A 23,409-nucleotide genomic window follows, 5' to 3' on the forward strand; every position below is an offset into this window, starting at 1 on the left:
AGCTCATTTCTTTTTTTCTTCCAGTTTTCTTGAGATATCATTGATATGCAGCACTGTATAAGGTATACAGCATAATGATTTGACTTACATACATCATGAAATGATTATCACAATAAGTTTAGTGAAATCCATCATATCATATAGCTACAGAATTAAAGAAATATAAAAAAAATTTTCTTGTGGTGAGAATCCTTAGGACTTACTTTCTTAACAACTTTGATATATGACATACAGCAGTGTTAATTATATTTATCACGTTGTACATTATATCCCTAGTAATAATTTATCTTATAACTGGGAGTTTGTAACTTCTGACTGTGTTCATCTAATTCCCCCTCTCCAATTCCCTGCCTCTGGTAACCACAAATCTGATCTCTTTTTCTATGAGTTAGTTAGTTTGCTTGTTTTTGATGTATAATTGACCAACAACACTATGTTAGTTCCTGTTACACACAGAGTAATTCGATATTTCTATACATTTCAAAATGATTACCATGATAAGTATAGTTAGGATATGTCACCACAAAGATATTACAAAGTTGCAGACTATATTCCCCACAGTGTACATTTCATACCCGTGACTCATTTGTTTTGCAACTGGAAGTTTATACCTATTAATCTTCCTCACCTATTTCTTTCCTCCCTTTCCTCCCCCCACCCCGAACCTCCTATTTTTTTCTCTGTAACTATAACACAGTTTCTGTTTTCCTTTTTCTTTTTTTTTTCACTTAAATTATAATGATATTTTATTTTAAATAGTCACAACATCTCACACTTCAATAAAAAATACCACTAATAAATAACAAAAGTAGAAATATCAAAGTTACAACAGACATAATGTTTAGCTGAGAATCACTTTAACAGAGTAAGGCTCTTAAGATATCAGACAAACCAATACTTATTTGGAAGAAGGTGTGCAACTTTCTTACTGAATAGGCTTACAGACAAGGCCCTGGTTCCATGTGGTCAAGGTTACAGTCATAAAACCTACAATTTTAGCACAATTGTGCTTCAGACTAAATTTTCAATAGTTGTGCTCATCTACACAGGATGTTATGGACTGCCCCCTGCAAAAAATTACAACTTGAAAGACTTCTTTCAAGCATTACCAGTATCCAATATGTATACATTCTTAACATTTCTGAAAATAGAGCAAAATTAATAGGTGCTGGGATTCACATTTCACATCTCAGGTTTTATGACTGGCAAGTCTTAATGCTCCTAGACTTTGGGGTGTACAAGGTAGCAGTATTTTAAATTCATTTAGGTAGAATATATGGAAAATCAGCATCAAATGGACATTCATTTCTTGACTGTAGCGCCATTAGCCCTCAATTAACTCTTTATAGGGAATGGTTAAGCCATCAAAAACTAAACTGATAGTTTTTATATTAAAATGCTTCTCCATACTAGTAACACTTTGAAGTCACTAAAAACTAAGTATTTACCTTGTAGAAGGAAACACACAGAAATGAACTGACAAACAGAAAAAAACAAATTATGAAAAATGCTAATCACCTAAATGGATCCATGTCTACCCTTTGTGTCTACTTCATACGTTCTACCCACCCACCCAACTCCGAAAAAGGTTCAGGTTATTACGTCCCAAAGCAATGTATTCTTTTTTTTTTTTTCTTTTTCTTTTTTTTTCGGTACGCGGGCCTCTCACTGTTGTGGCCTCTCCCGTTGCAGAGCACAGGCTCCGGACGCACAGGCTCAGCGGCCATGGCTCACGGGCCCAGCCACTCCGTGGCATGTGGGATCCTCCCAGACCAGGGCACGAACCCGTGTCCCCTACATTGGCAGGTGGACTCTCAACCATTGCGCCACCAGGGAAGCCCCAAAGCAATGATGTATTCTTGAATTACTTTTAGAGAGACAAACTGCTCTGTAGTGTATAAACTACTTACGTCTACACATTCTAGGGTGATGCACTACCATTGTCCTAGCTCTCAAATTTGGAAACTGCTCAGGTTCAGTCTCTTTTTAAAACCATTCCAAATAAACATAATTAGAATTTGGGATCCCTATATTCAAAGACAGTACAGGTTATATGACACCTCCTTTTTTTTTGGATTAAATAAAAGCCATACGATTCTGTGTAGCTAAACACTAAATCTGAATTATTCGTGTCTGGCATTGAGTAAACATATTTTTAAGTTCATTCTGCTGGACTTCATTAACTACTTGGTTCTGCAAGACTCTTCTGAACCTTTGCCACTGCAAAGTTTATTCCCTGGGTTAATCCATCTTGGGTAATGTTAGCGACCTGGACCATGCAACTTCGAATCTTTGCAAAGGGAGAGACTGCTCTGCTGCTACAGCTCTCTGAAGGAGAAGGAGTTACGTGAAGCCTTCTCTCAAGTTCAGGTGTGCCAGATTCGGAGCCAGGGGTCTTTTGAGGTACAACTGAATATGCACTGGTTCAACTGACAAAAGATGTGGGCTTGCTGCAGAAAGAGACACATCTAATTGAGATGGTCGAGAAGGTATCTGTTCCGTTGATTCAAATTGAATTTCTTTGTTAGAAACTCGATTGGTCATTTGATTTCCTTCCTCACTAGCCTGCTGAGAAACAGACCTGGTTTCTGACAGCTGGGTCATTTTGTTTTGTGCATCTTGAACAAATCTGTGGCAATAAATATCCACAGGCTAGGCAAAGCCAGTCAATGTTGTGTATGTTGTCAGCAGAAAGACTTTTCTTCAAAGAAGACGCATAGCCTTTTCCAAGCCCACTTTCGTGAGCAAGAGTAACCTCTGAAGGAACATGAATGCTAATATCAGTGCTGCTAATAGACTGGGGTGGACTGCCTAATCGAGGTATTGAAGCAATAATACCACAACTAGGAAGCACATAGTCTACTGGCCCTACATTCTCTAAAGAGTTTCTAGCTGCCTGTCTTCATCAGACTTGGAATTTGTAAGGAATTCATCAGAGTGGTATGAGTCATTATCTGAACACATTTCCCCATCTAACTCTGCCTGGTCTTCATTATCCATCACACTAGTGTTTTCCATGGTTTCAAGACTATTATCTGATCTCTAGAGTTTGGTTTTAGAAAGTTAACTTTCATTTCAGGTTTTGTAAAGTTTCCTAGCTTTCGTAGAATGCCAATATTTACATTGGATTTGGTCTGTTTCACTTTTTGATTTAGAGACGAAAATTTGCTCATTAAAAAATTTTCCCCTGGGCCAAAGAGCTGTGGTTCTGAGATCAGATGCCAATGATGTCTTCATGAGGTTTACTGCTCTTCCTCTCAAACTTTTTCTCTATTATAGGTACATCTAATCCCATGGCTTCCTTGGTGATCTGCAGCATCTCTGCAATGCACTGAAGGGTATCTTTTCCATCCTCTTCTGGATTGAGCATTACAGCTCTCAGGGTGTGGAAATAGCCACTTGCTTGTTTATATCTGTAGTGCAGTCGCACGCAGCAGAACTCTGCCTTACCAGAAAGAGTGCGTTCAGGACCTATTTCAATTTTTTCCAGGTCTTCTAGACTTAGTCGTTGATACTGGTTTACTTTGTCAACTTCATCATCATAATAGGCCATGTAGTAGGCAGAGTTGGAAAGCAGTAACAGCACATCCACGTCTCTGTGAGCAGCATCAATGAGGGTGCACCTCTTAAAACTGTCGCTCGAGCCAAGCCAGAAAAATTACATCATGACACGTATTTTAATATGAAATAAATTCTAAACCTACTAATTAGTGTTACTTTATCTTAGCTTCTATTCTGACACAAATATTTACATTTGTCAGACATGATCTCAGTCAAAAGGATTATATCCTGGGCTTCCCTGGTGGCGCAGTGGTTGGGAGTCTGCCTGCCAATGTAGGGGACGCAGGTTCGTGCCCCGGTTTGGGAAGATCCCACATGTCGCCGAGCGGCTGGGCCCGTGAGCCATGGCCGCTGAGCCTGTGCTCCGCAACGGGAGAGGCCACAGCAGCGAGAGGCCCGCGAACCACACACACACACACACACACACACACACACACACAAATACTTAATTTCCTCTCTTAAACAGAAAAAAAAAAAAAAAAAAACTCACACTTTTTCTTTTTAAACGCGGACAAGAAAACCCCTTTCAGTGCTTCCCGGCCCCCCACGCCTGCAGCTTGGAAGCTAGGGCTGCGCTGCTCGTTTTTCTCTTCGCGCCAGGCATCCCCTCCTTCCACACGATGAACACGAACCCCACCAGCACCACATGCAGGCCCACCACCGCGACAATGGTCGCGCAAAAGCCACTGTCATCAGGGGACATTAACAGGAGGCTTTGGAAAAGCAGTAATTTTCAGGAAAAATACAACCCCACGGGAACTTTAACCAGAAGTCCTGCAAAAAGGAGAAAAATCTTGAAAAGTCTTCGCCAGGCGGCCGCCTTCGGCCTTGGGCTCGGCAGCGTTGGCGGCTGCATCGCCCGGAGCCGTCGCGGAGCGCGGCACCTCGTCAGTCCGTCGGTCCGTCCACGAGTGGAAGCTCAGTTAGAGCTGCCTGCACCAGAGCTAACACCTGCAACGACTGCCTATTTTGTTTTTTAAGATTCCACATATGAGTGAAATTATACAGTATTTGCCTTTCTCTGTCTGACATTATCTGATTTTGGTGTCAGGGTGATGCTGACCTTGTGGATTGAGTGCAGAAGGGCACCTTCTTCTGCAATTTTTAGGAATAGTTTGTGAAGGATAGGTGTTAACTTTTCTCTAAATGTTTGGTAGAATTCACCTGTGAAGCCATCTGGTTTTGGCATTTGTTTGTTGGGAATTTTTTTTGTTGTTGTTACTGATTCAATTTCATTACTGGTCTGTTCGTATTTTCTGTTTCTTCCTGGCTCAATATTGGGAGATTGTACATTTCTTCTAGGTTTTTCATTTTATTATTGCTGTGTAGTTGTTCGTAGTAATCTTTTATGATCATTATGTTTCTATAGTGTCAGTTGTAACTTCTCCTTTTTCATTTCTGATTTTATTGATTTGGGCCCTCTCTTCTGGATGAGTCTGGCTAAAGATTTGTCAATTTAGTTTATCTCTTCAAGAACTAGATCTTTGTTTCTTTGACCTTTTCTATTGTTTTTTTAGTCTCTATTTCATTTATTTCTGCTCCGTTCTTTATGATTTCTTTCTATCTAATTAATAACTTTGGGTTTTGTTTATTCTCCTTCTTTTAGTTCCTTTAGACATAAGGTTAGGTTGTTTACTTGAGATTTTTCCTGTTTCCTAACGTAGGTTTGCATGTCTATAAACTTCCCTTTTAGAACTGCTTTTTCATTTGTCTCCAGGTATTTTTTAAATTTTTTAATTTTTTAAAATTTTGGCTGCGTTGGGTCTTCGTGGCTGCACGCAGGCTTTCTCTAGTTGAGGTGAGCAGGGGCTACTTTTTGTTGCAGTGTGTGTGCTTCTCATTGCGGTGGCTTCTCTGGTTGTGGAGCACAGGCTCTAGGCACACGGGCTTCAGTAGTTGTGGCACACAGATGCTGTAGTTGTGGCTCGCGGGCTCTAGAGCACAGGCTCAACAGTTGTGGTGCACGGGCTTCGTTGCTCTACAGCATGTGGGATCTCCCGGACCAGGGCTCAAACCTGTGTCCCCTGCAATGGCAGGCAGATTCTTAACCACGGCACCACCAAGGAAGTCCCTCCACATATTATTTGATTTCCTCTTTGATTTCATCAGTGATCCATTAGTTGTTTAGCAGCAGATTATTTAACCTCCACATGTTTGTATTTTTTGCATTTTTTTTCTTACAGTTGATTTCTAGTCTCACAGCATTGTGGTTGGAAAAGGTGCTTGATATTTCCGTTTTCTTATACTTACTGTGATTTGTTTTGTGGCCTGGCATGTGATCTATCCTGGAGCATGTTCCATGTGCACTTGAAAAGCAGCAGTAGGTGCTGCTGCTTTTGGATGGAATGTTCTATATACATCTATTAAGTTCATCTTGCCAACACATGTGTCCTCACGGTAGAATGACTCCCCCAAATGGCTGCAGTTTAGTGTCTGTCCCAATGTGATCTCCCATTGCCTCCTTTCTCTCCAGGAGGCTCTCCAATATCAGCTAGGAGGTCTGGACCCAGGCTCCTTTCAAATTACTGCTTTTGCCTTGGGTCCCAAAGCATGTGAGATTTTTGTGTGTGCCCTTTAAGAGTGGAGTCTCTATTTCCTAAAAGGGTGTCCCAAAAGTAAACCCTGCTGGCCTTCAAAGCCGAACATTCTGAGGGCTTGTCTTCCTGGTGTAGGAGCCCTGGGCTCCTGGCTATACCTGCCATTCTTAACACAAAATCAGAATATGCCATATCACACTCCAAAATTGCCCCCCAAAATGGCTGGAGGACTTTACACTCCTAGCAGCACAGCATGAAAATATCCACTTATCTTACCCTTGCCAACACTCCATATCCTCCACATTTCTCAATCTGGTTAAACTATCTCATTGCTTAAACGTGCATTTCCCTGATTACTAGTGAGGTTCAGGATAATTTTATGTGTACTGGCTTTTTGTGTTTCCTCTTCTATGAATAACCTGTGTATATAATTTACCCATTTTTCTAATAGGTAGTGAAGGGTATCAGAACATGCCACCCCAAAATATATCACTGTGGCATGCTGATTAAGCTGAAGGCAATTGAGAAAAAGCAAATACAGGAAAGGCTCTCTGACTTCCCCCTTACTACCCAAAGCAGGGCATAAAATTTCCCTTGAGAAAGATGCCCTCCCTGTACCAGAACGAGGAGAACATTCTTATCACTGGAGATGGGGATCCAACATCAAGATTAACCTGTATAAAAAAGTCTATTAAAATAACCCTGGGACTTCCCTGGTGGCACAGTGGATAAGAATCTGCCTGCCAATGCAGGGGACACGGGTTTGATCCCTGGTCCAGGAAAATCCAACATGCTGTGGAGCAACTAAGCCCGTGTGCCACAACTACTGAGACTGCACGCTAGAGCCCGCGAGCCACAACTACTGAGCCCACGTGCCACAACTACTGAAGCCCGCATACCTAGGGCCTGTGCTCTGCAATGAGAAGCCACCGCAAGGAGAAGCCCTAGCACTGCAACGAAAAGTAGCCCCTGCTCGCCACAACTAGAGAAAGCCCACGAGCAGCAAAGACCTGACACAGCCAAAAATTTTTAAAAAAAGTATTTCATTAGTTTCCACAATTTGTCAACCCTAGCTCAAGCCCCTTTTTCCTGTCTCATCATTCTCCAGTTTGTCATTCTTTGCTAAAATGGTATACATGCACTCAAGCCTATCCATTCCTTTGGGTTTATATTTCATATATATTAACCTCTGTGTACATGTAAAAATATTAACGTCAAAAAATATTTGTATGCTTTGCTCCTGTTAATCTCTTTTGTAAGTTTAATTCTCAGGCCCAGCCTCAGAATCTAAGAGGGTAAAGGAAAGGTCTTTCCTCCCATACATTAGTTTACTTTTTTCTTGTTGATTTTGTAGGCATTCTTTGTATTTGTTTTAAAATTTTTTTCTTTTACACAAGTTAGGAATATTTTAAAATTTCTCTCCCTCTTTAACTTTCATTATGACATCTGAGTTCTAAGACATTTTAAATTTTGATATAGTTTTGCTTTTTGTTTCTATATAGAAAAGATCTTCCCTATCCTAATGTCTTAAACATGATTAAAATTTTCTTTCAATACACATGTGATTCTGCTTTTTACATTTAGATGTTTAATCCATTTGGAATTTATTTTTATGATGGCAGGGGCCTTTTTTCCCACATCAACAATTGAAATATATATTAAATAGTCCCTCTTTTATCCATTTATTTGAAATGCTATATTTATTAACTATTTAAGGCTTATACAGGTATTATTCAGTTTCTGGGTTCTCTATTCTTGCCTAGGGATTTACATCTTATTTATTACACGCTTTTCAAAACTGCACTTCATATAGAAAATAACCTTGCAAGACATTAAATGGAAATTTGCTAACATTATAAAAAATACCAACTATAGATTGAAATAAAATGTCCACTTTAATAGTTATCACATAAATGTTTACTTACAGTTATCTTAAAATTATAAGAGGACAATTTGTGCATGTCACATTCATATTACTATCCATATAAGAACAACGACACATAATCATTTATTCAACTATATCAGGATAACACACAAGGTTTTGTTTGTTTTAGACTTCTCAGTTAAAAGGAAACACCAAATAAGGAAACTGAATTTCCAAAAATTAAGTTATCAACAAAATGAATAATAAAAATTATTTCTAAATGTCTTAGGCTTTGACAACTTTGAATTATACTTACATAATATTATTTCCCCAAACCATAAATTAGAACAAGGGTCACTGTCAGGGTGAAAATATATATTTTTAAAGCTTCTTTAAAATATGCTATTATGCTTTAACATCACTTGATTTATTCTTGGCACATGTGGCATCTTGAAAAGTAAAAATACACTTTGCCAGTTTTATGTTATTGTGCAGGTATAAGAGAAAGAGCTGAGCTTGGGAGGCAGACAGACCTGTGTTCAGTTACCAGCTTTGTCCAAAGTTGTGTAAGGCTGGTCAATTACTTCTTGGCATTGGGGCCAGGATTAAATTAAATAATGCCTATTTTAAAATGCATAGCATGGGCACTAAATGAATGATACATCCTTTCCCTAATTTACCCACATTGAAGCAATAGCAAAATATCACAGTCTTATGTTTTGGTACAATTTGAAAAATTAGGGAAAAAACTCGGAAATTTAAAAATAAAATCAATGTGCTTTGAAAAAATTGTACTTTTAAGGAATAAGGAAAGCCTTCATCAGGTTTAAATATTTTTCAATAAAACTTAGTGCCTACTGTAACCTGATTTTTTAAGAAAGTCCTAAAATATGATAAAATGGTCAATGGTTAAGGACTTTTGGTTTTCTCTTGTGCTATTGATATAAAAATAATGGCTATATTTAAGGCTCATTAAGTGATATAGTTTGTAGTTGCCCTGAACCAAATCTATGTTCTTGATGTTGCACTATCATTTAAAATGGACCTACTGCCTTGAATGACTGTCATAGAGAAATTCCCATGATATTCTTCATTTCAACAACCATGGCTTCCTTGCTGATTTTAAGTAAGGGTTCATTCTGTGGCATGTGGCAGTACAGCTTGTCTGTCTTAAGGATGATTCTTACATGCACAATCACAGACCCATCTTTCTCATGCTAAATGCTTGGTGTTTAGAAGATCTAAGACACCAGAAAATTGAATTGACACAAGGAATAGCCTACTCTAGACAGCAATACTTCCATCCCTATTCTTAGCACTGAGGATGCAGAAACAACCCCATTCTTGTTTTCTACCCTCACCACCCAACAAATCATCCTTCCAAATCTGACTCAAAAACTCCTCCTCCAGGAACCTTTCCCTAACCAAACTTCACACCCCTCCATTTATGTCCCTAACACTTATGTGTAATTTGTATTAACTTCAACCTGCATATACTCTTTTTCAAGTTTTGTTTGTCTTCTACTTCCAGCTAGGATATAGTCTCTGACTTTTTAAGCTTCCACAATGTTTAGCACAATGTATGCATGTATGTATGTGACTGTGTGTATGCATGTGGGGTGTGTGTGTGTGTGTGTGTGTGTGTGTGTGTGTGTTGAATGAATAAAAGGCTAAAGAACCTGAGTGGGGTGTAGGGTAGGAAAAGTTTCATATTTTTTCAGAAATCAAAATTGCTGGACCTTCCTAATACTAAAAAATCTGATTTCCAAAGCTATCTGAATTTGGTTTTGGCTATGCCAATAATAAAAAGGCAGTGAAAAAAACTGTTTAAAAAAAACCCTCATGAAATATTCCAAAAGGCTTTTCAATAAATTATTAAGAGTACCAAACTAAAACATTTTACTAAATAGTGGGATAATCTTTCCTATATCTTTATAAATGTAGACTTCTTTTCATTCAAGACAAAGAATACTGAACAGGAATAGGTGTTGTGAATCAGGATAAAAAAGGCAATGCACTCTAAGTCAATATCTAATGCACATTTTGCAATTAATTTGAAAAGCCTTCTGTGGCAAATATGTATGTTATGTTAAGTAAAAGAATGGTTTATATTAGGATGTTGTTTGGTACTATAAAATATGACACATATACTAAAGCTGCTATTTAAAAAGAAAAATTCTGTTTATTATAGCTGTTATTATTAAAATAGGATATAATTTAAAAATTACTCTTAATGTGTATATTTTCAAATTTGCCTGACAGTGTCCTTTTGAGAAATCTGACAATTTATAGTTAGATTACAGACATTTGAATTTCACTTTTACAATTGAAAGTATTACACTTACATAATAACAAACAACAATATATAGTAGTTTTTCTTTACTGAAGCACTCTGCAATTTATATTTAAAGCTTTGCAATAAAACAAAATTCATTGTACTTTTTGTACGTAAAATTACATAACACATAATGTACACTATAATTACATTAAGAATAAATAAAATGAAGCATAAAAATTCTGTACCATAACAATGGATTGTTTTAGCTGTCATTCTAAATGTTAGTTTAAGTTTTGAGTTCTAATGTACTTTAAACCCAAAAACCTTTATCTTCAAATAATATATTAAAAATATCAAGTTTGGAGTATAAACATAAAACTCTTTATGCTCTTTTTTCTAGGTCATCTAGGAAATAAAATGAGAGAAATGAGATGCAAGGATAGTTCTTTCTCTTACTGCAAAATGCCTCCTTGCTTCCCCATATACCTCTATATAATTTCTAGAACAAATATTACAGAATGATGGCAAATTACAAGGTTTGGAAAATTATAATCTTATTTAAGTGGTTTCTTATTTGGAAAAACGAAAAAAATTTAAACTCAGAAGTTCCATTTTTGGCTTATTCATTTTCAACCTTTTTTTCTCTAATATGTAATAGTAGTAAAAAAGCACTTCTTAAAATGCTCACTATTTTAAACAATACAGAATTAATTGGATTAATTTATAGAATTAAATACTAGGGCGAGGTCCTAGAATTTGTTACACGTAGGGCTAAACTTGCAAGAGATCGCATGGCAAAAGTAGAAACTTTGTGACATATCCCAGCATTTGAAATATAGTTAGAAGCCAATCGAAAAAGCCTTTCAGCACCAAAGGTATTGAAGTGCCCAGGAAGCACCTTCTCTACCAGACCTCTGTCCACTAATTCTATCAGACGTTCACAGGTTCCAACATAGTCACTTATCCTGCTGTATGGGAGCCAGTCAATCAGTGATCCATCATACACGACATCTCCACTGAAGAGAATCTTGCGGTCTTTGTCATGTAAGCAAATACTGCCCCTAGAATGACCAGGCATGTGCATAACAGTGAGCTGTCTGTCACCAAGGTTGATCACATCCCCTAAAAATGGAAACAGAATTTACAGATAAACATGTTATATATTTGACTTAAAGAATAGAAGAACACACGGTTTCAAAGATGTTGGGAAGGATGAACTTATTTTACTTTTATTTTAAAAATACCAACTTCTTATTGATGATTTAAAATAAGTTGCCTAGGGCTTCCCTGGTGGCGCAGTGGTTGAGAATCCGCCTGCCGATGCAGGAGACACGGGTTCGTGCCCTGGTCCGGGAAGATCCCACATGCCGCGGAGCAACTAAGCCCGTGAGCCATGGCCGCTAGGCCTGCGCGTCCGGAGCCTGTGCTCCGCAACGGGAGAGGCCACAACAGTGAGAGGCCCACATACCGCAAAAAAAAATAAATAAATAAATAAATAAATAAAATAAAATAAGTTGCCTATATTTCACTTCTGTTGTTTGCTAGACCAGTGTTTGCCAAGGTAAACAGTGAAACACAATTTCTGCTGGTTGTTATAATATATAAAAGAAAAGAAGAAAAGATTCTGTGGTCAAATAATTTTGAAAACTCCTCCTTCAAAGAAAATTAAGCAGCTTTCTTTTCTGCAAGATATGCTAATGTACATTTAATATGCTAATGTACATTGTGGATATACACAAGGGAGACATGGCTGTATAGTTTCTCAATTGTATTTGACCAAAACCCTCATTTTTCAGAATATCCATTGTACTAGTATCTGGTGACACAATTCATGAATGGTGCTCTAGTGAACAGTATTATATTTTTGCCGTATGTTTTGTCACTCTATGGAAATTAAGACCTGAGGAATCGGTACAAATGATGATGCTCTGGCTACTGGTATTTCTGTAATAAACTGTTCTTAGTCTCTGACCCAGGAACCTCATGTCTTCTGTCAGAATCCATGAAACTGTGGCAGGCTAACTTACTAACCTGCAAGTATGGTAAAATCTCACACTCTTCCCAGTTATTTGACAGTGGGGAGGAAACTGAGCTATATGAATACAAATTGCTCTTTTACTGGATTTAAATCAGTACTAACTTAGGTAAATCATAACAAGTTAAAATATTCATATTGCTATCTCTAGTGCAAACATACACATATACAGAAAAAAATCAAAGAAATATAGCTAAAATTAATAGTGAAATTAAAATGGTGTAATAATCAGGAATTGTTAAACATAAAAGAAGAAAATAAAGGAAAAACAGACATAAACAAGAAATGAGACATAGAAAACAGATAACAAAGTGGCAGACCTAAATATAACCATATCAATAATTATATTAAATATGAAAGGGATAAACACTTTAATCAAAGGCAGAGATTGTCAGACTAGATTAAAAAGTGAGATATGTATGCAGTCTACAAGAAAGGAACTATAAAATCAAAGACAAAAATAGTTTGAAAAATTATACCATATAAATATTAACCATAAGGGCTTCTCTGGTGGTGCAGTGGTTAAGAATCTGCCTTAACTTAATGCAGGAGACACGGTGTGGGGCGCGGCAAAGCGTTGCCGCAAAGCAGGGTAGAAAAAGCTGAGTCATCCATCCTGTAGCCAGTGCGCATGCGTTGAGATATGCTAACAAGGTTTTAGAGCAGTAACCAGTCCGAAGGCGACGTGTAATTATGCCTTCGATATGAACCAATCAGAGACTTGCACAGTATCCCGAATCTTATATAGGCAGCTGCCGTTAAGGCTGCGGCGTCTTCCTTCCATCTTTCTCTAACCAAGCTGTACTCCAATAAAGTGTGATACGAGAAGAATCTAGCGTGTGGCGACTGTTATTCTGCTGGTCAGACGCAGCTCGCCATAAGTGGTGCCGAAACCCGGGAATCGTTGCACCTCGCATGGAGGACCGATTCAGAACTCGACACACGGAGTGAACCGTCGGAGTGAACCGTCGGTGAGTAGTCCAGTCAGGATCAGGACCCAATTTGGGTGCCGTCAAGATTGACACGGAGCGTGGAAGAGAAACTCGAAAGGGATGCCGAGTGTCGCACGGATGATGCAACAATGGATGATCATGCACTCAATAAAAGCAGAGTGATCGGAAGATTCCTAGCGGGAAATTGGTCCCGAGAGGCGGAACGGATGATACTGAAACGGAAGATTCAAATATTGCGGCTTAATGCTACCAAACTGGAGCCAGTTACTTTCGGGGACTTTACCTCTTGGCTCTCCTCTGCTTTCTCCTTTTTCAAAGAGTGGGTGGGGGTAGCTACGTTTGCAGCCTGCTGCCTGTTTGGGATTGTGCTATGTCTCTGGTTGGTCTGTCGAATTCGTGTCCGAGCGCGTCGAGATAAGGTTCTGCTCACTCAGGCGCTTTTGGCTATCGGTGAAGGTGATTCCCCTGCAGCCTGGCTCTCTGCCCTGAATAATCCCAGATGACTGCCCTTGCACGGAGAGGCCTTGCTGCCATTGCACCTCCATAGGGAGCTCTGTTTTAGGTCTCGACAGCCCTTGCACCCTGCCGCCCTATGATGGCATTGCACGCAGGAGGGTGTCGTAGATGTGCCATCGACAGCCCTTGCACCCTGCCGCCCTATGATGGCATTGCACGCAGGAGGGTGTCATGGATGTGCCAGTGGAAAACTGCCGTTGAACCGTGAGCACACCATGGTGTGAGCATGTGTACCGGCAAAACTTCACTGTGCTATAGTAAATAAATAAAGGGGAGATGTGGGGCGCGGCAAAGCGTTGCCGCAAAGCAGGGTAGAAAAAGCTGAGTCATCCATCCTGTAGCCAGTGCGCATGCGTTGAGATATGCTAACAAGGTTTTAGAGCAGTAACCAGTCCGAAGGCGACGTGTAATTATGCCTTCGATATGAACCAATCAGAGACTTGCACAGTATCCCGAATCTTATATAGGCAGCTGCCGTTAAGGCTGCGGCGTCTTCCTTCCATCTTTCTCTAACCAAGCTGTACTCCAATAAAGTGTGATACGAGAAGAATCTAGCGTGTGGCGACTGTTATTCTGCTGGTCAGACGCAGCTCGCCATAACACGGGTTTGAGCCCTGGTCCGGAAAGATCCCACATGCCATGGAGCAACTAAGCCCGTGTGCCACAACTACTGAGCCCACACACCACAACTACTGAAGCCCGCGTACCTAGAGCCCGTGCTCTGCAACAAGAGAAGACACCACAATGAAGTGCACCGCAACTAAGAGTAGCCCCTGCTAGCCACAACTAGAGAAAACCCGCGTGCAGCAATGAAGACCCAGCACAGCCAAAAATAAATAAGTTAAATAAATTTTAAAAATATATATTAACAATAAGAGAACTAGAGTGGTGGCAATACTGTCAGACAAAATGGATTTTTATATAAGAATATTACTAGAGGAAAGAGGTACATTTTATGAGGCTATACATTAGGTCAATACATGAAAAAAAATTCTAAATGCATATGTACCTAAAATAGAGACTAAAAATTCTTCAAATAAAAACTGACATAATTAAAATAAGAATAAACAGTTTAACAACCATGCTTAGAGATTTGAATAGTCCTCTCTGAATAATTCATAATACAAGTAGATTGAAAATCAGTAAGGATACAGAAGACCTGAACAACACTATCAACCAGCTTGACCGAACTGACATATATAAAATAGTTTACACCAAAACAGTGAAGTACACATTCTTTTCAGTTGCACATGAAAAAGGTATTTTGTTATATTTGTACACTGAAAACTACAGAAACACTTTCAAGAGAAATTAAAGAGGATCTAAGCAAAAGGGAAAACATGCCATATCCGTTGATTGGAAGACTCAAAGCTGTTAGGACAGTAATTATATCCAGTTTTTCCTATAACTGCACTGTCTAATAGTACTTTCTAAGATAATGGAAATGTTCTGTATCAACACTGTCCAATATGGTAGCCACCAGCAACGTGTGGCTAATGGTACTTGAAATAAAGCTAGTGCAACACGGAACTAAATTTTTAATTTTAATCGATCTTAATTAATTTAAATTTGTATTAGATAGCTACATGTGGCTAGTGACTACTTTAATGGTCAGTGTAGATCTATAGATTCAAGAATCTCAATCAAAACCTTGACATGCTTTTTTACAGAAATTGAAAATCTGGCTCTGAAATTTATATGGAAATGCAAATGACCTAGAAGAGCCAAAACAATTTTGAAATAGAGGTATAAAGTTGGAGGACTTAATCTAATTTCAAGAGTTATAACAAAGTTGCAATAATTAGGAGAGTGTGGTGCTGGCTAAATGATAGACATAATCATTGAAAGAGACTAGAGTCCAGAAGAAAACACTCACATATATGGTCAGTGGATTTTTGACAAAAGTATCAACTAAGATAATTCACTGGGTAAAAGGACAGTCTCCTCAACAAATTAGAGTGGAATACTTTGGATATATATATATGCAAATAAACAATAAGCACCTCTCAACCCTTACTTCACAATATTAACAAAAATTAACTCAAAATGGATCATAATCCTAAATGTGAGAGCTTCCAGCAAAAAAACAAACAAACAAAAAAAAAAACAGAAGAAAATCTTTGTGACCTTGGGCTAGTCATAGAGCTCTTAGATATGACACAAAAAGCATAAAACATAAGGAAAAATGACTAACTGGACTTCATCCAAGTTATAAACGTTCTTGCTTAAAAAGATACCATTAAGAAAATGAAAAGGCAGGCCACACACTGGGAGAAAATACTTGCAAAATGTATATCTGATAAAGGACTTGAATTCAGAATATATGAGAACACTTACAACTCAATAAGAAAACAATTTTTCAATTTTTAAAAAAGAGAAAAGATTTTGATAGACCCTTAAACAAAGAAGATATTTGAATAGCAAATAAGTACCTGAAAAGATGCTCAATGTCATTAGGGAAATGCAAATTAAACCTCAATGAAATACCACTACATACCCACTAGAATGGCTAAAATCAAAAGGACTGACAGGGCTTCCCTGGTGGCGCAGTGGTCGAGAGTCTGCCTGCCGATGCAAGGGACGCGGGTTCGTGCCCCGGTCCGGGAGGATTCCACATGCCGCGGAGAGGCTGGGCCCGTGAGCCATGGCCGCTGAGCCTGCGCGTCCGGAGCCTGTGCTCCGCAACGGGAGAGGCCACAGCAGTGAGAGGCCCGCATACCGCAAAAAAAAAAAAAAAGGAGTGACAGAATCAAGCATTGACAGATATGTGGAGAAACTGGATCTCTTACACACTGCACTTGGGAATGTAAAATGGTATAGCACTTTGGAAAACAGTTTGGCACCTTCTTAAACATTTAACATACATTCACCATACAACCCAGGAATTCCATTTCTAGCTATCTACCAAGGAAATGAAAGCATGCATCCACATAAAGGCTTATATGCAAATTTTCATGCTGCATTATTCATAACAATGTCAAACTAGAAAGTTCACATTTCCTTCAACAGGTGAATATATAAAATGTGTTATATCCATAAATGAGTGATTTCTCAGCAATAGAAAGGAATTATTAATAGATAAAACAACATGGATGAATCTCCAAAATAGTATGCCAAATGAAAGAAGACACAAAATATATTATGTGATTACATTTGTAGAAAATTTTCAGAAAAACAAAACTATAGTGACACAAAATGGATCAGTGGGGCCCGGGACGGGAGTAGGGGTTGTTCTGGTCTTGCCTTGAATCCCAAAGTTACATTAAAATGGAATCAGGTACTTCCAAAGTTCCCCACATTCTAGTCATAAGGGGCTAGACTCCTTCACAGGATAATTGTTCCAGATTTAATGTGCTCCTGGGGGTCACAAACCACTGCCATTTCCTGTATGATTGGCAAGTAAGGTAAAGGAAATTATAGCTAAGTTGATTTAATAACAGAGCTGTTGGAGACAGATTGTTTAATAAAAGTACAGAAAGGAAAGGAATGAGGGAAGGAGCTCTAGAGAATTACCGATGGAGGGGTAGAGTCTTATGGGTTTTTGATATTCAAGGCAAGGAGATACTCAAAATACTTAGCAACAGATAAGACATAAGCACCCACCTATCAAAATGGATACCAACTATAAGCAATTGATAAGGCCATAGTGACTGAATATTACTAGATCTGCCATTACCCTATGGCTTTATAAATGCCTCCCTTATGCTTATAATGCTCACATACAATTTCATCAAGACCTCTCTTATAAGAACCAAAGCTGCCTATGAAATGTATCGTATGTATATCATATATAAATATATATAAAAAATATATATACACACACTATCCTTCCAAGCCCTCAGGCTAACCCGATTGTCACCAGATTCCAACCATACTATACTTCTCTTGGCTTCTCAAACACCCCTTCCCATCTTGGCATCCCCAATTTTTAATTTTTATTTTGTTTTAAATCAACAAACTAGATGTACATATTTCAAATAAAATACTTCAGAAGGGCTTAAAATATTCTTTGCCCCATCCTGGCTCTATCGCCAATTCTGCTCCCAAGAGGCAACAACTTTTAACAATTTTAGCAACTTCTTCTGGTAGTTGCCTCTACTGGATATAGTTATGTAAATAATACTTATACTCCATTTCTTGTTTTCCCAATTAGATATACTCTACTGATTTCATTCACGTATTACCATTTCTTGGTTTTTAAATTTTAGATGTTGTCCATTGACTGCCATTATGAAATATAAGGATTTTAGTAGCTCTTTTTACTCCTCTGTCCACCTACCATCAGCACACATATATACATTTCTCATCCTTTCACCCCTCAAAAGAGTAATGATTCAACTGCTTAGATCTGGAACACTCTGTGACTGAGGTTCTATCGTTGTCAGTGTCATCCTTTGCCATCATCCTGATGCTTCCTTTCAACTTTCTCTTGCATTAGACCTCCTGTTTCCTTTACTCCATATCTTCCTCTGGGTTTACTCCCTTATTTTGAAGGGAGTAAGGATAAAGGTATATCTTAGTATCTTCCTAAGTAATAGCATGTGGGATTTTTTGAGAACTTGATTGATAGTGGAATGGGTGTTAGAATTCTAAGTTGGAAATCAGTTTTAGTCAGATAAAGCACAGCTCTTCTTTTCTAGCTCCAAAGCCATTATGATCTAGAAGACCTTTTTTTTTTAAATTTGGAAGCCAGTAGACTCTTCTTTGATCCCAGTGTTCTAAAATTTTATAATAAAGTGCCTTGGGTTGGATGTGTTTTCATCCATTATGCAGGGAACTCCGTGGGCTCTTTCATCCTGTAAATTTACATCCCTTAATCATGAGATATTTTCTTGAATTTTCTCTACTATGTTTCTTTTCCTCTACTTTCTCTATTTGCTCTATCTGTGCTCCTATTATTCCAATGTCAAATTTTTCACACTGTTCCTTTACTGGTTCTCTCCTACTTTTCATTTTGCCTATTTGTTCCTTTTGTATGTTTTTCAACTTTATCTTCAAGATATTCTACTAAATAATTTCTGACATTTTAAATTCCAAGAGTTCTTTTATGAGTGTGACTATTGTTCTGTCTGCTGCTTATTTTTAAGGCATCCTGTTGTCTCTCTGATATCTTGAATGCAATAGATTCTGTTATCCCCTGATGATATTAATGATTGCCCTCTCCTCTCAAGTTGCTTTACGCTGTTTTAGTATTTGATTTCATGTGAGAGGATTTTCTCAGATTTTTTATAATGTTTGGTTGTCTGTTTAAGAGTGGGGGGGATAATGAAAAAGTTGTTTGAAGCACATGCATGGGGCCTGGTGACCTAGGCTTCACTGTAGAAAGTTCAAGCCAAGGATTACTTAGGAATCAGCATCTTAGTCTTTCCTCTAGGGCTGGGCAGATTTTCCAGGTAAGCTTCTTCTAGTTTCCTACTTGGGTGGGGAAGCGGTAAAGGCCTGGCTCTCATTCTGGGAAACTAATAAAGAACATATATATATTACCTATCTATCTATCTATTCTTTATTTGTATATATACATACACATACATTTATCCCTCCTATTTTCCATCTGAACTCCTGAGCTCATTAGTACTTGGCATCCCTCAGTCAAGAAACCCCTTTGCTTGCGACTTCCCTGGTGGTCCAGTGGCTAAGACTCCTTGCTTCCACTGCAGGATGGGTTCGATCCCTGGTGGGGGAACTAAGATCTCATATGCTGCATGGTGCAGCCAGAAAAGAAACCCCTTTACTTTATTCTCCCCAGAGAACAAACTAACTCTGGGGAGAGGAGCATTCACTTAGGGAGAAGAGTTCAGAGTTTTAACAGCTTCTTAAATGGCTTTCAACCAATTCTACTTATTTTAGTTTTCTTCCCTTTGCCCCCACTAAGGTACCAGCTACTGCTAATTCCTGAGCCTTTTAAGTCTCCTGCAGTGCAAACTGGATTGGCTCTCAATTTTCTATTGCTGGCATAGGATAAAACTGCTAACTCAGTCATCACATTTACTCTCCAGCATTCGAAACAGAACCTCAGTCAATGTGGATTTATACATAAAACAAATAGACAAACCATGGTGCATTTGCTGTAATCTTAGTGGCATTTTGAGAGGGAGTCAAATTAGATGTGTTCGTTCAATCTGCTACCTTTCTGGAATCTATTTTTTGTTTTTAACCTCCCCAAATGATTTTTAAGTTCACCTGAAACAACTGTTCTAATATCTTGATGACTCTAGGAAAATTGTTTAAACATGTACAATAGGGGCCAAAATGCCTGCCTCTTGTGAAAAACAGGCAGAATGATGTGTGTCCATTCAAGAAGAATGTGCTGTATCAGTTTAGGGTTTATTGCTATCTTCTTATAGGAAGATATGATTTCACTATTACTAGGGAGAGTTGTTTTTCCATCAAAGATGATGCACTGGATGATGATCTCTCCTTGTCTTCCTTGTCCCTCATACACAAGTCAGCTTTTGGGTTAGCGATACACTGCACAGATTTATGCTTCTCCATGACACGTGGTCATCAATACACTAAATGAAATGTAATAAGCTAATTAATTCAGCCTCCTTATTTTCTAACCAAAACAATGAAGACTTCATGCTGTTAGGTATGTACGGTTCATGTGTACGTAACTGTGTATGAGTTTTTAATATAAATATTTTCTATCTCCGTCCATGCACCTGGATTATGATAATATCAAGTTAGCAGGCCACACCATTCAGAAGAGACAGGAAATTAATATTCCTGAGAAAAGAGGATATTAGATACTACTTGAGAGGGTGAGACATCCAGCTCCTAATGAAAAACAATTTTTAATTTAACACAGTATTACCACCTTCAAAGTTTTTAGCAAATATTAACCTTTCATTTCACACTTTCAAAGGCTTAAAGCACCACACAGGTAGCTTGCAGGTCCCTTGCAACTCCAAAATTCTGTAATTCCAGCATCAACTGGGATTTAGGAAAGCTGGTTTCCAGTCCGAGCTCTTTTCCTAACTGTGTGACTTCAGGTATGATATTCAAGCCTGTGTGAATTTTTCATCTATAAAACAATAATTCCTATCATTCTTTCATCATTGATTTCCTATTTCTGGCACAGAAGCAAAAGTAAATAAATCAAAAGTCATTTATTCATTTAGACAACTTAAATATATTTTAAATACTAATGTAAACTTTTTTGGTGGGGGGCTGGGTGTTAATTTAGTCTGCATACCCATCAACTGCATGGATATCCTACCTCTAACAGTATCAATTCCATGAAGAAATACAGTAATTAAAAGTACCTTTAAAGTAAATTTAGTTTTCTTTCATCTCAAATTGTCAGGTAATGTAAGACTCCCATCTAAACCATTGTTTTTTTAATCTTTAGATTTAAAATTTTAATGAAAAGACTGTTTAAGTGGGGTGTGAGGTATAGAATCTTGCTTTCTATTTCTTATGCCTCAAGTGATCAAGATCTCATCTGTAAGATAAACTCATTTTTGTAAAGTACTTCATAATTTGTCATACTGGTTGGTCATAAAAGTGAGACATTGTACTGCAGCAACTGGATTTTTCTGCCTCTTAGAGGAACGGTTTAATAAATTAATTTGGCAAATAAAATAGTTTCAAGATAGAAAGGAAAGAGGGTTTCACCTCCTACTCAGAATTACCATAATATATTTATGGGCTAGGATTTATGTATGATCTGCATGCTTTGATCTATTGTGCCTGGGTTGCAATCCTAGCTTTCGTCTGTATCTTGCTCTGTGGACTCTAGACAAGCCATTTAATTGGGGGGTCAGTAGCCTCACTTCAAATGTGTTGTGAGGATAAAATCAACAGAAGCACTCTAAAAAGAAAAAAGAAATTAATATACAAATATCACTGCTGTGACCAACTGGCTCAATTATTTAAGTGACTGTGTGAGGTTGGAAGGGCTGGAACCCTACACTATTTTATTCCATTAGTTTCTTTCTGAACCCCATCCTGTTTTTCACACAGCCAAAGAGGCCCAAGGTTATCTAAGCATTAATCCACATACTTCACCATTACGGGAAATAGCCTCCTTATTAATCTTTCTCAGGCCTTGCTTTCAACCAGAACAGAGAGCTGTCATAACATAAGACTCAGACATATTCTACTTACGTTCACAGTCAAGCTTTTGCTTTCGTGAGGCAACATCAAGAACAGAAACCTATCTGAAAGATAAAGATGCATGAGCAGATTTGAACCACTGCTCTCTAACGGCTTTCTAAGCCTACAGGTGGGAGTTGTTCACACCCGGCAGATGAAGTCAGCAGTTCTCAAAAGCATAGAACATGACATGCACTCTCCATAAGGCATCATTCCTTAAGAGTCTTTTCGCTAGAAAAGTGCCTGGAAATGTCAGACTTGTGTTCGGGAAAAGAATGGGAATCCTAGTCAGAAGTCTCTATAGCGTTACTACATACCGTACCTTACACAGGAAATTGACTAGGGGGTGGGGCCGGCTTTCAGTCGAGAGTACTCAGCATTACTACAAGGTGCCGGAGCTTGTCTCTGGTAGGGAAGGTTGCAATGGCCTTCCAAAGACTCTATGGTCGAGTGGGCTTTTGACTCAGGTAAGGGAGAAACAGAAGTAGTGTTTCTGCGATGTGACACCTTACAGCCAAGCAGGTCTGCAACAAGCATCCCTCGGACAGTTTCTCCCCAGTCCCTTCCCTTAATGAGAGAACCCGCGCCCGTGAGGGACCATTACCATCCTGCAGGATGAGGGTGGGCTGCACCGCTTGCACTCGGAACTGCCTGGCCCTCCAGCCCGGGCTCGGCGCCCGCACCACCTCACTATCGGAGAGCCAGGTCACGGTCTCAAAGTTGTCCCCGCGAGCCAACGCCTCGGCCTCGGCGTGGTGCACCGCCACCCGGTCGAACTGGTAGAGGCCGCCGGAGTGGTCGAAGTGCACGTGGGTGGCCACAGCCAGCAGTGGCCGGCACGCTGCATCCTCTTTGGCCCTGCGGTCCTGCAAGAGGCCGGAGGAGTACAGGTACTCCGGGAGGCTGCGCAGCCCCAGGCCTGTGTCGATCACCACGTCCTGCTCGGAGCCGCGCACCAGCCAGATGTTGGCGCGGTTGCCAGACTCATAGAAGCGTTCCTGAATCCAGAAGACGCCGTCGCCCAGGGACTTGTGGGCGTACCACTCGAGCGCAGACATGCTGGGCAAGGATGCGGCCAGGCGGAGAGGGTGTGGGCGTGTGTCTCCCGCAGGCTGTTCAGACTCGGGCGCTGCAGCTGTCTGGAGCGGTCTGCCCGCAGCCAGGGAGAAAGCGCAGAGCAAGGAGGGGGCGGGGGATGCGGATGGGGTTGGTGGGAGAACCAGGAGTAGGAAAGACGCGCGGAGGCTCTGCCTGGAGCGTCCGCCCGCACCCTCCTGCCAGGTCCGCAGAGAGCAGGAGCTGCTTTCCTCGCACCGGGCCGCTGGAACAATCGCAGCCTCACTGGCCGTAGCAAAAGGGAGCGTTAACTCAGGGGCCAATGCAGTAGACGAGAGAACCAGAAAGTGATAACTCTTCCCACCTCTGGGGGTCTGACGGCAGAGGCCGAGAGCTAAGCGTGGGAGGGAGCAGGGCAGCCCACCCACCGCGCGCTACGATGCGCACTTCCAGCTGGCGCAGAGTCAGGCCAAGGGGGTTGGACGACTACGGCGCCCGCCAAGGGCTAAAAA

At 39.6% G+C, this 23,409-nt stretch overlaps 1 protein-coding gene and 1 pseudogene across 1 annotated transcript; both read right to left on the minus strand.

Annotated features, from left to right (window-relative positions):
* Positions 1–2,112: 2,112 nt before the first annotated feature.
* On the minus strand, positions 2,113–4,165 carry LOC131755691 (phosphatidylinositide phosphatase SAC2 pseudogene; annotated as a pseudogene).
* A 5,384-nt stretch (positions 4,166–9,549) lies between these two features.
* On the minus strand, positions 9,550–23,388 carry MBLAC2 (metallo-beta-lactamase domain containing 2). The gene is made up of 2 exons (XM_059063472.2): positions 22,446–23,388; positions 9,550–11,362 (listed from the first exon to the last, which is right to left on the minus strand). The coding sequence occupies exons 1-2, from the start codon at positions 22,897–22,899 to the stop codon at positions 10,977–10,979; spliced, it is 840 nt and encodes a 279-aa protein (XP_058919455.1). The 5' UTR covers positions 22,900–23,388; the 3' UTR covers positions 9,550–10,976.
* Between the last annotated feature and the right edge of the window lie 21 nt (positions 23,389–23,409).

This window comes from Kogia breviceps, chromosome 4 (assembly GCF_026419965.1).
Source record: "Kogia breviceps isolate mKogBre1 chromosome 4, mKogBre1 haplotype 1, whole genome shotgun sequence".
Classification (NCBI taxonomy): Eukaryota; Metazoa; Chordata; class Mammalia; order Artiodactyla; family Physeteridae; genus Kogia; species Kogia breviceps.